This window comes from Echinops telfairi, unplaced genomic scaffold, assembly GCF_000313985.2.
Source record: "Echinops telfairi isolate 266 unplaced genomic scaffold, ASM31398v2 ScPeMD7_70;HRSCAF=299, whole genome shotgun sequence".
Lineage (NCBI taxonomy): Eukaryota > Metazoa > Chordata > Mammalia > Afrosoricida > Tenrecidae > Echinops > Echinops telfairi.
The window spans coordinates 10028870-10043199 of NW_022103968.1; the positions used below are offsets into that span (position 1 = coordinate 10028870).

Here is a 14330-nt window from a genome sequence, read left to right on the forward strand (position 1 = left end):
TTGAGAACCGCTGCTCTAAATCCTTATGAAACCAGACACCTATTCTGTGGAGAAGGCTGCTGGGTTCAAACTGCTGGTCTTGTGGTCAGCAGCCCAATGTGTGGCCCACCGCGCCACCAAAGCTCCTTGTCACCAGGGGCAGGAGTGGGCAAATGCTGGCCCACTGGCCACCCGCCTCACTGAATGCATGCCGGGCTCAGCTGTCTGCCTATTGCTGATAGCTGCTTTTAATTTCCCGGCCGGCTCCAACAGCAGAGCTGCGTGGCCGCTCACGGAGCAGAGGGCCTATGAGCCTTCAGGAGTGCCTCTGATCCCCTGGCCAAACACCAAAACGTCTCGGGCAGCTCCTCGGATGCACACTGAGCCATCCACAGGCACTTCTTGGGAGACCATTTAAATCGCTCTTTGTTTTCACCATCAACGTGTGTGGCGGTCCATGATGAGGGGGCTCCAAATAGTTCATGGGGAACAAGATTATGAACTAGGGAATGACATAATATCTGTATTAGCTCCCAATAAAATAGTTCTAAAAAAAAAGAAAACACCACCACCCCCCAAAAAATAAATAAATACAATAATGGCGTTCTCCCACGAACTTTTTGGAAGCCTCTCTTATTTTCCAAGCAAGAAGCCCTGGTGGCATAGTGGGTGGGCTGCAGTCGGCAAGTTCGGCGGTTTTAAACCATCAGCCACTCCTCAGGGAAAAGATGAGGCTTTCTACTTCCAGAGTTAACCGTCTTGGAAACCCACAGGAGCAGTTCTGCAGTCACTATGGGTCAGCATCGATTCGATGGCAGTGAGTGTTTGTATTTTCCAGGTAAAGCTCGTCAGAAATCCACCCTCACTGCAGATGTTACTAAAAGTGGGAGTTTCTCAAACACCCAGGCAAGCACTTGACAAACTGGGTGGCCACAGTAAGGCCCACACGCCTCGGGTACTGACCTTGGGATTGTGCATGACGATGGTCTCGCCGCTGGGGAACTCTAACCGGCGGTGCCACTGGTTGGTGGTGACAGCTTTTTTATATTCAGCCTACAAGGCAGAAATGACATACAAGTTTACGTTCTCCAGAAGTCTGACATCTAGCTACCATGCGGAGGAAAATGCTAGGAGGAAAATGCTAACAGAAACGGTGACAAACGGTGGTGCTGGCTGCCCTCACTTGTGTTGTTACCGCACCGCACTGTGCCTCCCACTGTTGAGCCATCACCTCACATTTCCGTCACCCTTTCTCGGGAACCAGTATTTGAGCTTCCTTCTCTGACAGGTTTCCACCTTACATGGGTTCTGTTTTTCACCGAACAGTGATCAAACCAAGTTCAAAAGTTATAAAACAGCAGACAGCCACTAAGTAGCATGACACTAGGGCCTATTCTGTTCAGTATTTCACAAAGCGGAAGCTACCGTCAGGGCCTCTCCTGGATTTTGGTCACATGCTCAGCATGGAGTGTCCATCACGGGTGCAGATGCCTAAGTGCTTGCAAAGGTTTGATACAAGTGCTGGCTAAACAAGGCTGGCCACCACCTTCTGGCTATCACAGCTTCCATGGTGCTTGGGCGTTAAGGAGTTAAACCTTAGAAAGTCAGTTTAACCCATGAGAAACGAGGACCACCTGTTTTTGAAGGTGCGATTCATTCACAGCTGTGCATCCAGCACTCTCCCTAAACACTGAGCCCCTGAGCACACGCAGCCACTCACTCAGCACTGAGGCCCCCAGACAATGACAAGTGTTAGGGTCCCTGCCAAGCTCACCACCGGGAGCACCACTTTCTTGGTGAAGAAGAGCAAGATGGGCCCTCATGCCATTCAGGTCAGCTCCCTGGTGAGGGGTGTCCCCTGAGGGTCCCGCGGTCTCACGGCAGGGTTACATTAAAGACACGCCCACAGGAATAGCTGGCAGCTACCTCGAGGTTTGCACTGAACTCCTCGGTGTAGGGGATAAACCTGCTGTCCGTGTCCCCCTTGTAGAACCAAGTGCAGCGCCTGACTTCAGCTGGCTCCTCCTGCCAGTACACTGGCTTCCTCACGCGGTCGTAGAGGTGGACATCATACCGCCCCCCGTCCGTCGCGAGGACCACGCTCTCGGGGTCTGGCTGGACTGAAAGACAAAGGGTCCAGCTTAGCCCCACCATTAACAGCGCAGACTCAGACCCTAGAGACAAATGCCTAGGCCAAGCATGGTTTAAAACTCTAAGCTCCAAGGTTAATCTGTATTGCTCAAAATAATGACCCTTAGGAGGAAGAGAAATTGCCATGGCAACATTTAAAACCATGATGGTTAGATCATTCAAATAACTGGCAGATTTTCCCTTTTTCAAACTCAAAGGAATGTTACCAACTCACGGTAACATTCCATGTGTGTCCAGGGGCTAGCCGAGGACACTTTCTCAGGCCATCGATGGATGAGATGGGCAAAGCGGCACATGGCCATGCTGCAGGGCTGCTCGGAGCCGCAACAAGCCCATGTGCCATCCAGCCCACGGACAGGATTTCACGCAGCTTCCCCAGGAACGAGGGGGGCCATAGGCAATGCTCTGAGAAATGCCCCACAACTACAGAAACCCAGACTCACTGCCATCAAGTTGGTGCTGACCCATAGCAACCCTACAGAACAAAGAACTGCCCCATGCATTCCTAAAATTGTAACTCTTCACAGGAGCAGACGGTCTCCTCCTCCTCCTGAGGAGCATCTGGTAGTTTTGAAGTGCTGACCCTTTCCATTCGTAGCCCAACATGAAACCACACTAGCCACCAGGGTTCCTCTCACAACTACAAATAAATAAGGAAAATAAAAAAACGGGGGGTAGGGTGGTGGGTGGAACAGAAACCTATGCTCTAGGAGTTACTCTATTTTCTGGCCTAAAAGACACTTAGCGACAAAGGAAACTGTAGACTATTTCTTCCAACAGTTTTCTGGGACAGGCCAGGTCTTCCGATAGGGCAGTCTGGCGGAGTCTGTGAGGATTAAGGAATTTGGTATTCTCCAAAACTAGGCCATGAACCAACTGTAGTGATCTCTCCTCTCCCAAAATTTAGATACAAGCCACATGGGTGCTGTCACTATTACCTGAATTATAGATTTCTTCAAGGTTCAACGAATCATACACGCTGAAAGGCATCCACAGCTGTTTGTTTTCGACCTCTTTGCAGTAAAACCAATGTGGTTGGACAGGTTCATATTGGTTCTGCAGCAGAAATGGAGGTGGCACCTGCCCCCCAGGGCCAGCTGGCCGGGCCAGGGCCTGCTGCTGGGACGGCGAGGGCACAGCTGGCTGCGCTGCAGGCGGCATCTGGAGGGAGACCAAAGTGAGGACCATCACGCTTGCCCAGAGGACCAGAGAGGTGCATGCTTCTGACCCAAACTGAAACCGGCAGAAGTGATACTTGCCCTAGACACACAGGGGGACTTTTGAAGCCCACTCACACACACGGGCAGCGTTTTGTTCAGTTGTGCACAGGGTCACCAAGGGTAGGAACCAACTCGATGGCACCTAACAACATGATCATCTCACTAAATCTGGAGACCCTGGCATGTGGCTCACTCATTACCATCACTCCAGCCAATCCTAATGCACTGCAGGTGGTGCTGACTCACAGCGACCTCACTGGACAGGGCAGAACTGTCCCCTAGGGTTTCCCAGGCTGTAATCTGTATGGAAGCCAACTGCCACATTAGCCCACAGAACAGCTGGGAGATTTGAACTGCTGCAGCTGAGCTTAACCAACATGCCACCAAGACTCTCTTTACATAAAAAAAAAAAAGGTGATATATGGTAAGATAAAGTGTTAGGGCCAGCGCCTTCTGTTGTTAACACATGGACCTCGTCAGTGCAAGGAGTTAGTAACAGGAACTGAGGAGTAGGAGGCCCTGTGTGCCCTCTCTACCCCAGCGGTTCTCAACCTGTGGGTTGCAACCCCTTTGGGGGTTGAACGACCCCCACAACATGAGGAACTGTATTAAGGGGTGGCGGCATTAGGAAGGTTGAGAACCACCGCTCTAGACGTTTGCTCTGCTATTTTTCCCAAACAAATCCTAAAACAATTTTAGAAACTAAAGTCTATTCATTTAAAAATAAAACCTGAACCCCATCCAGCAAGCTATCTTTAAGAAAATGTTTACTTCAAAGCACGTAGCTTGCACAGAATAGCCCGAAAGATAACGTCCCCTACTGATGAAAAAGCACAGGACATTTTTAACACGGGCCAAGGTGTCAGACTCAGGAGTGAGCGATGAGGACAGAAAGCCCGTCTCGTACCGGCGGCAAAGCCCCAGGAGGCATCTGGTACATCGGAACAGGGGGTCCAGAGGGTGGCGGCAAGGTGGGTTGGCCGGAGACTTGGCACTGCTGCAGCTGGGGCGGGGTAATATAAGGGTTAACCCTGCTGCTGACTGGAGTGTGGCGATATGGGTTGTATCCTTGTTGAGGTGTTCCTGGTGGTGGGCTCCCAAAATTGGAAGGCGGGAGACAGCTCTGCTGAGAAGGCTGGTAAGCATTTATTCCCATCTGCGAAGTTGGCGGAGCACCATACGGAGCCTTGGAAATGGAAGGCGAAAAGGCATTCAACACATCTGGGGATCCAGTTGTAAAAGGAAGGGCAGCTGGGGGCTTAGGGAACGGCGACTGTCCCACCAATGATGTCGCTGCCGTTGTTAATGGTGACTGCCCAATAGCCCCAAAAGGATCACCACTGCTTGGTGCCTGCGAGAAGTAGCTAAATGTCTGTGGGGTAGACGTATGGGCCGAAGTCTGACCAAGGAAGCTGTCCTCCTCGCCGACATCTGTGGAATCCTCTGGAAAAGAACAGGAGAGCAAAAGTTCACAGTCTCGTCCCTCTTTCATTCTGTGGAGATGAGCCAATGAGGCTAACCATTGTACCTCCTAGTTTTACATACTTCTATTTCTATACCACAGAAAATAAATAAATGAACTTTCAAAAGAAAAACCATCTGGGGAACCAAGGTCGACTGGCAGCACCCAGTCCACAGGGGCAGTGCTCTAATCCCACAGTGGGGAGTAGCGACAGGGGTCTTAAAAGGTCACGGAGGCCACCTAAGACACAATGACCGGGCAATTCCTGTCCGGAGGAAAGAAGTGAAGAAAGCTAAAGGCACGTAGAAACAATCGTCCATTGAGCTCAGGGGCCAGGTGACACCAACCTCTGTGACTCAGACCAGAGTTAATGGTGCCCCACTGCTCTTAAAGAGACCACATTAGAAGTTTCTGGATAGCATGTGAACATTTTAGAAAAAAACTGAATCATAAAAAACACCAGTCTTTGGCTATAAAAAGATATAGCATCTGGGGTCTTAAAGGCTTGTGGTTAAACAAGCAGCCATCTAAAATAGAAGCAACAGAGCCCACATGGAAGAAGCACACCAGCCTGTGTGATCATGAAGTGTCCACAGAGGAAGAGGTATCAGAAGTTCAAAAACAAGCAACCAAATCTATGTGAAGGGGTGTAGATGTAGTGGAGACCCCAAACGCACCTCTAAGGTAACTGGTCAGTCCCTCTCAGAAGGGCCTACACAGAAGGGATGACAAATCCAGGGTGTGGTAGAGCACTGGTGAAACACATAACTATCCGCTGGTTCTTTAATATTTCCTCCCCTCGTTATTAAGGCGTATGTGTTTGTTAGACCTACATATGTTCATCTGAAGAATTAAGATCACTCAATGCAAGAATGCCAGTAATGGATGACCCTTCAGAAACAGTAACAGGAGTAATGATTCCCTGAGGATAGGGGGGAGCCTGATAGCAATGACAACTGTATAACCCCACTCAAGGGGAGCAAATAACAGAATTGTAGGTGAATGGTATATTGGATGGAGTAAAATGCAGCTATAATATACATAGAAATGTAATAATAATATTTAATAATGATAATTAAGGGTTGGGGTGACAGGGTGGGAGAGGGAGAGGATAAAGGGGAGCTGATATCAAAGAGTTCAAGGAGGAGGAAAAAGTTTTAAAATTGATTATAGTAGCAATTGTACAATTATGCTCAATTCATTTGAATTATGGAATGTTATGGCATCTCTAAGAGCTCCCAATAAAATGACCAGTAATCTTTTTTTTCAAGCACCAGGACACTCAGTCAGATAGAGACTGATGGAATCCCTGATACTGTGGCTCTTGGACACCCTTCGGGTCTAGAAATGAACTAACCACCAACCTACTCCATCTTCAGCCAAGCCACGGACAGGTCTGTAAGGTGAACAGTAACAGCAGGGCAGTTGCTGTTGAGATCAAGGGGCTGTTTGCCCAAGGACAAAGCTCAGAGGGTTAGGAGAGGAGGAGGGATGGAAGCGAAGCAGGCTAAGTGACAAGAGTGCAACCGATGACAGGAAACAAAGCGTCTATGAATCAATGCCGGGAACTGGTTTACTCTGTGAACCTCCACCCAATTCACAGTACACTGAAAAAGCAAACTAGAAAACTTGGATAAGAAAAAACAAAAGGAGGGAAAATTATCATTTCCTCATAAGCCTACCTCCTAATCAAGATGAACATTTTGGCACAAACCTTTCTATACTTTGTTAATAAATATCTACATACAGAAGTTTATTGAAGCAAAAACAAAGTCTATGCCAACTATATTTATAACTTAATTTTGAAGGCTTTATTTTTCCGGATCAGAAGTAATTCAAGTGCTATTCCTGAATAAACGTAATTTTACTTCTACAGTGACGACAAGACTCTACAGAAAGGACCTCTGTTGACAGGACGGAGCATGTCCGGATTCTGCCCAACAAAGCGCTCGTTGTCAAAGGGACACGTGGCCGCTGCATTCCCAGGACAAAGTGGGTCAGCTATTACCTGCCAGTCTGCACATGAGACAGCATCACACATGGGCGCTAGAGAATGCCCAGTCCAGAGATGTCCTCTTCTAGCCCAGGGACCTGCTCTTCATTCCTCCTGACCCAACTTGACCTTCACTGGGGGTATTAACACTAAACTGTTTTTTAACCTTCCCCCAATCCCAAATCATGAAAAATGAGCGTTTTCCTCCACCTGACGTCATGTCCATCACTTCTCCTGACTGAACCGTGATGAGCACCTAGCTTGTCGGTTCCCTACTCACCTTGCCCTCCTCGTGACTGGCATGCTCTCATCTGCCCCGCTGGCAAGAGGGTGGACTCAGCCGGACACATGGGCACTCTACGGTCCCTGCCCTAGGCCTTCCAAGGGAAGTCTCCTGGCAAGCTCCAGGCTCCTGGACTTCTGCTGGAGGCGGCCACTGGGCGGGCAGAAACTCTGGTCTGTGTTGCTAGGTGGCTCTCATCTTGAACTAAGATAGTCCACTGTTCACAATGTTTGTCTGCAGTTTCTTTGTAATCTTCATTTGTATCATTCATTTCCAGTTCATCCCCCAACCCCATCACCATCACCACCACTGTGGGGGGAGGTCAGATGCACAGGCATTGCCCCCCCACCCCAGGGCAATCAGTTGCAGTGGGCCCTGCTCCCTGCTGTTAAAGACAATGGACAGGCCTGAAGTTATCTATGTGATTCCTGTAGGTGGGGTTTACACCCTACTGATAATGGTTCCTATGGAGACCCAGGGAACAGGTCAAAGTTAAGCTGCCATCCTAAATCTAGGATCCACCCATCTTGTCACGTGTATACCCCAATCCCTCCTCTTCCTATTGCGTGTATGTCCCTAGACCACCCCTTCTCGTTACTGTGTAACCTATAGTGCAACCCCTCCCTGTGATGTATGTCTCTACCTGTAATTAGTGGGCGTGCACGCCCCCAAAAGGTATATAGGCGTGGGTCAGCAATATAGCGCTCTCTCTGACCTCTCTCTCTGGCTCCCCTCTCTTCCCCATCTCCCGTCCTCTCTCCCTTGTTCCCTTGCCCTCCTTCCCTTCCCCCTCTCTCCACGTGGACCACCAAGCGGGGCTGAGGTGAGCAATGCTACCATGTAATGTGTCTGACTGCATTATTGTAATATCTCTCCTCTACCTCTCACGCTATCGATGACTTTAGTATAATACTTATATATCCCAACCATACAATTGTGCTTACTGAACCCGTGGGTAGTAGTAGTGGTGGGGGCTGGCCCCCTACGCACCCCATAATGTAATACTACACACCACCACCCTGCAGCCTTAACAAGGGCGGAAGAAACTTCGGGGGCCTCTTACCCTTTACAGAAAGAACCACCGGTACAAGGCTCTTTGTTCTGGTCAGCAGCCATTCCAAATAAAGTGCTGATCCCAACATGGCACTAGCCGCACATCAGGGCCACGTTCATGTCACACACCAACAAACAGCACATCTAGGCACAACTTGAATGAGCCATGGTGGAAGTGCTCAGTGGTTTGAGCCTACCAGCCCCTCCAAGGGAGAGGCAGCATTCTACTTCTGCTGAGCCGGACAGCCAGGGAAACTTGGCGGTGGGGGTGGGGGGTGAGCCCTACTATGCCCTAGAAGGTTGCTGTGCATCAGAATCTACTCAGCAGTGGGTGTGGGTTGGCACTGGGTTTGTGGTATAGTCAGATACTCCCAACACTCTCTCTGACCTGAACTGCTCTCCAAATCTGACTTCCCACTTCTCGCCTCTGGCTTCCCGACAGACTGGGCCACTTAAGCCGACCACTCAAGAAGCCGAACACAGAACTTCCCATCCAACTGCCCCTAACTCTCCCTCCAGAGATGTTTTCAGACAGCCACCCAGACGCTCAGAGCAGATGCCCCGTCTCTCGCTCATGCTAGTCATGTCAATACTACTAACTCAAGGAATACAGGGCAGGGGACTAAGAGTGACATGCCTCTAAGGGTCACTAACCTTAGGGTCAGAAATCGTTCCTCAGAGCCTGTGAGGCCAACTCAAGCTAGAGGGAGGCCTGCTCCTGCCTGACCCCACCACGCACCAGTCCACGTGACCCACAGGCAACTGTGCTCCTCTTCCTCAAACATTTGGCGATGGCTGCCTTATTTAACACCCCACCCCCCAGTCCCACCCCCCCAGTCCCCATAGGCCATGAGCTCCTCAGCCCAGCAGACAAGGCCTTCACGGTCAGGTCCCCATCTCTGTGCACCTCTCCTCATACAAGCTACCCTCCTCTGCACACACTGTGGTCACACTTATCTATTTGGAGGAGGTTGGGGAGGAAGAAGGGAGGGTGTGTGTGTGTGTGTGTGTGTGTGTGTGTCATGTGTCTATACACATACACACAAGCCATCTCCTGCTCAATCTGCAGGTTTTTAGAGATGTGTCTCCTCCAGCTTCCTCATCCCCAGGCATCCTTCCCCATGCCATTCCAGCCTGTCTCAGTGGGCCCAAAGGCCTAAGGGGGTCCTCTCCCATCAGCCAGCCTGAGACCACAGCTGCCGCAGCCATCTACCCCTCCCTGTGCAGCTGCTGACCCCAGCACAATGTAACAGCATCCAAAGCTGGTCCCTGGGCCCCTCAGACCTTTAAAAGTCAAAGCTCACTCGGCACCACTATGCTGTATGACAGACCTCCATCAGCACCTGTTTCCACGAACAAAAGAAACCCCAAGAGGATTTGTGCTTTTACAAAGAAAGGTGAAAACTAGAATGTGTTTTGCAGCAAAGAAGCCAATGTACTGAGAGAAGAGCCGACAGCTGGCTCAGCAGCAAGCCGCAGTGGTTCTGCGCTGTGTCTCTGAACGCTCATCGCCTGTCGGTGTTATCTGGGGTTTCTTGTCCCAGCCCAGGTTCTCTGTGCTCTCCATAAGGTCACTATGAGTCGGAACTGAATCAGGGACACCTCACAATAGGGTCACTATGAGTCAAAATTAATGGCAGGGAGCTTGTTGAATTTATATTAACAAGAGCCCTAGGGGGCACTATGCAATAAGCACTAGGCTGCTAACTGCACAAGGTCTGCAATTCAAACCCACCAGCCAATCCATAGGAGAAAGATGAGGCTGTCCCAGAAAGACACAGACCCTGAAACTTGACACAGGGTCACTGTGGATCAACTCAATGGCAGTGGGTTGGGCTTGGAGTTTATTTACCTAACATGATCCAAGGCAGAAAGACGTGGCTTTCGGCTCCCCTACAGATTTACAGCCTCAGAAGCCCACTCTGTCCTATGGGGTCACTACGTATCAGAATAGACTCAAAGGCAGTAAGTCTGGTTTTGGTTTACAGAACATGATCGGTCAGGTGAGACGGTTTTATAAAAAATAATTCGTTTCTCACCACAGCCTTATGGGGTTGCCTGCATGTGGAAACTGTAGCCCAGAGAGGTAGAGTAGCATCCCTGAGGTCACACAGCAAATTATTGGCACAGCCAGGATTAGAAGCCTGACATTCTGCACTCCTCAACACTATGCACTGTTTACTCCAAATCACTGCTTAAAAAGCAACCTCCCTCAGCCCTAACAGAGCTATGAACAAGAAACTCTGGGAGCTGATAAGGGTGTGAGGGCCTAAGAGAACAAGGAAGTTTCTTACAAGAAGTAACACTTTGTTTTGAAGAATGGGGAAAGCATTCTGGACTTTCACTGTGCAGAGATCACACCTCTGTCTCCCTTCTAAGGAGCCCTGGCAGGGGTTAAAGCGCTTGGCTGCTAACAGACCAGAAAGGCGGGACGTTCGAGCCACCAGCCCCTCTGCGAAAAGATGTTGGCCTTCAGCTTCCATTTAGAAAGCGTGTGGGGCAGTTGTCCGCTGTCCTGGGAGGTGGGATCCAGTCCACATCACTGGGGTCCCGGCTGTCTCCTCCAGACCGTGGGCTCCTAGCACAGGGGCACTTTCCTCTGCAGAAGCTTTGTGGATGCCAAGGGGCAATTCGGGGAAGAGCAAGGCCACGACCCAGCCCCACCACCATCTCAAAGGCCCTGGCCCACTCAGATGCGGCCACGAAGGCTTCAGCAAACCATTCGACGGGTCCCATCGGGGCAAGAAGAGGGCCTCCCGAGACAGACACACACACACACACATCGACGGGTCCGTCGGGGCAGGAAGAGGGCCTCCCGACACACACATACACACACTCACTCACACACTCTCTCTCGTCGCAGGGGGCCCTCCCCGTCCCTACTACCTCCTGGCAACAGCAGGGAGGCCGGGGACGCAGCCGCTTGGGTGACGGGGATGAAAGGCACGTTGAAGCTGAACTCCGTGGCTGAGGAGGAGAAGAGTAAGTTGGTGCCCGACGAGGAAGCGGACGCGCCGCCGCTGCCCCCGTTCGGCTTCCTCTCGGCCATGGCTGCCGCCCACTGTCCGTTACACGTCTCCGGATAGCCGGTTCCCTCCGCTGGCCGGAAACCAGTCACACTCAGGGCCAGCGCACTTCCGTACTTGCGCACGCAGCCGGAAGTCCGGGAGACTGGGCAGCGGCCCGCCTCCTTCCCCGGAGCCGGCGCTGCCAGGAAGCAGGATGGCGGCGTCGGCTTCTCGCCCGCGCATGCCACGTGACGGGCTCCGCGGCCTCCCACGTGACGGCCCCCGCGACGGCGAGGCGGAGCGCGGGCTGCGGCGTGCGGGAGTCCGTGCTGCCGGTTCCGAATCACCGCGAACTGAAAGCTCTGCCTTCCCAACCCGAGCGTTGAACTGGAACCATTAGCAGGAACGGCGGAGACCGCAGGCAGCCAAGTGCAGACGGCACCCTGATGATATAGGAAGAAGGGGAAGAATTGTTGGCCATTTCCAACCAACAAACTCATCCCCTGCTTGCACCCACATCTAACTCACCCAGAAATAGAAATGGTAACGCTTTCGACATTTTTAAGCCACACCAAGGGAAAAAAAAAAAGCCACTACCATCCCGTTGATTGTGACCCCTAGTGAATTCAGGGCGAGGCTGTGAATCTTTATGGGAGCAACCAGCCTCATCTCCCAAAGAGTAGCGACTGGTAGATTTGAACCCCCAACCCTGCAGTTAGCTGGCTAACAGTTACTCGACCCTGCCACCAGTGCTGCTAGAGAGGAAAATGAAATGTTTAGAAGAGAAAGTAAGGGTTTGAAATGTAAGGGTGTGGCATTTTAAATAGCGGTCCATATTGATCTGCACTCTCAAAATTCCAAGGAAACTGCAGCAGAGTCTCAATTCTGACTCACAGTGACCCTATAGTGCAGAGTAGAACTACCTTCCTTGTAGGTTGCCCAGACTATAAATCTCTACAAGAGTACAAAGAGGAGGCTTTCATCCATGGGCCACCTGTTGGTTTTAAACCGCTGACCTTGGGATTAGCAGTCCAATGACTGTGAAGGCCATTAAGACTCAGCCTTGAAATGGCTGAGATATCACAACCCAGGTGTCAGTATCTGCTGTTTGCTTCTGCAGTTTGACATTGAGACTGAAAAAGAACAAAGACACATGCAAGTTCTGGGAAAACAGAATGTTTAATTTTTATCAAAGACTCCTGGACTTGAGATAGAGTTGCTGATAGTTGGCAATATAGAGTTGCTGATATGTTGTGACAATAGACTAATTGTAACCCCGGGTTGTTTCTGCATGTATAAAAGGAAGATATAGAATTAACTCTGGGCTTCAGTATTCACTGTTGCCCTCCCAATCCTTTCTGTCTCTTTTTTGCCTTAACCCTCACTCCCCCTTTCAGGACCGTTTGACTCGTCGTCGTCAGGCTCCGACAAATGACACACTGTTTGAGGGCTCCTCCACTGACCTGCATCAGTTATGCCAATTCAATCCAAACTACATTGTGGATAACTGGAGTATAATTGTCATTCTTCACATCTTTAAAGGTTATATGAAATAACAACCTTTAAGTCAGTAACTTAATGACTTCCCTTTCACATGCATATGAGGCCATTTAACATACCGTGGCTTGGGTCCAGGGCACTGTAGTCTTCAAAGTAACATCCTTGTTTTGCAGTACTCTAAAGAGGCCTGCGGCAGCAGATTTACCCAGTGCAACTCAATTTTCATCTCTTCACTGCTGCTTCCATGAACATTGAATGTGGATCCCAACAAGACAAAATCCTTGCTGCAATCTTTTCTACCTCTGCCATGAAGTTACCTGTCGGTCCACTTTGTGAGGATTTCGGTCTTCCTTACATGGAGATGGAATCCATACTGAAGACTGCAATCCTCGATCCGATCGATAGTCATCAGCCAGTGCTTCATGTCCTCTTCCCTTTGAGCAAGCGAGGAAGACGGAAGAAGGGCCCATGCATTTGAATTGTGGTGCTTTTAGCAAAGAAGACAGAAAGCACCGTGGCATGCAAATGGACAAACAAGTTTGTCTTGTAAGAAGCACGGCCACAGTGCTCCTTAGAGGCAAAGATGTCAGGCTGCTAACATTTGTTGAAAGTTACGGAGACATGAGTCGAAGAGCCAGATGAAGAAATTTCACTTATCCACACGGCTCTATTTTGCATTTAAGACCCCAGATGCCAGCTCTGTTGCTAGAGATAGCCAGGCACCATCCATTGTTACCAAGCTCCATCTTCAGTGTGAGCTGACTCTCATTGAGGATGGTGTGCAAACAGAGAAACAATACGGCATTCCAAAAAGTCTGATCCCAGAACTAAACTTTTTCTTTTCCTTTTTTTTTTTTTTAGCAAACTTGTTTTTTCTACATACATGATTCATTGCTTGGCTAGCTGTCTCAAGGGTTGGCTGTGGTGATGAGAAATGCAGTGCATAATGTAATTAACAGCCCTATAATTACTCTACAATGATTAGAAGGAATAAGCAGGCTAGTACAAAGAGCATATTCCAGACCTGATACTTTTAGGCCAGTGGAGGAACTCAGCCAGTTTCCACTGGTTCAGCAGATCTGACACCTGATTTTCTGTTGCATTTGGCAAACAAATGGTACTTGTAATCAGGTGAGCAGCTGGGCAGCCACCCAACATGGAAATCACAAATTTACATTCCTTATCCTCTTTCAGCGTTCATCTGCACAGCAGCATCTTCTAAGTGCCATAGTCATGTTCATTCCATCCATAGGTATAAAAAATTAGGCAGGAACTCTGCTTATAATTCTTACTTATTCATTTCATACAACGTTATACTTTTGATGAGATTCTACATGTTTATATCCTTGCACTTGTTACTTCAGTAAACAAACATCTCATGTAAAGAGGCAAAGTGCCCAACAACCAGAGAGGGACCAAAATTCATTTGGGTTCCATGAGATAGTATGCGTGAATTGTGCAATTCCTGAAAGTGTTCTAAAAGCTAAAAATATTGTCGGAACAATTGCTATAAGTTGAGTAATAGCAGAAATGGGTTTTTCAAAGACGAACATGATATGTTCAGAGAGGAGAAGTCGCCTGTTTCTAATATAACAAACACAATGACTATTGTCTAATTGGCCTAGTTCTAAAGGGACCCTACTCCTGCTGTGAAAAGAGGGTTAAGGGTAAATCACACAGT

At 49.5% G+C, this 14330-nt stretch overlaps 1 protein-coding gene across 2 annotated transcripts in view; it reads right to left on the reverse strand.

Annotated features, from left to right (window-relative positions):
• LOC101659187 (SEC23 interacting protein) overlaps nucleotides 1-11229 on the reverse strand; it is a 39183-nt gene extending 27954 nt beyond the window's left edge. Inside the window, exons 1-5 of one of the 2 annotated variants that reach the window (XM_045291309.1) lie at nucleotides 11028-11229; nucleotides 4258-4793; nucleotides 3069-3291; nucleotides 1906-2099; nucleotides 943-1032 (exon numbers count right to left, since the gene is read on the reverse strand). In XM_045291309.1, the coding sequence (XP_045147244.1) occupies nucleotides 943-1032; nucleotides 1906-2099; nucleotides 3069-3291; nucleotides 4258-4793; nucleotides 11028-11190 (1206 nt within the window). In that variant the 5' untranslated portion in view covers nucleotides 11191-11229. The remainder of the gene's footprint in view (nucleotides 1-942; nucleotides 1033-1905; nucleotides 2100-3068; nucleotides 3292-4257; nucleotides 4794-11027) is intronic. The other variant, XM_045291308.1, reaches the window with a different exon arrangement.
• Nucleotides 11230-14330: the final 3101 nt, after the last annotated feature.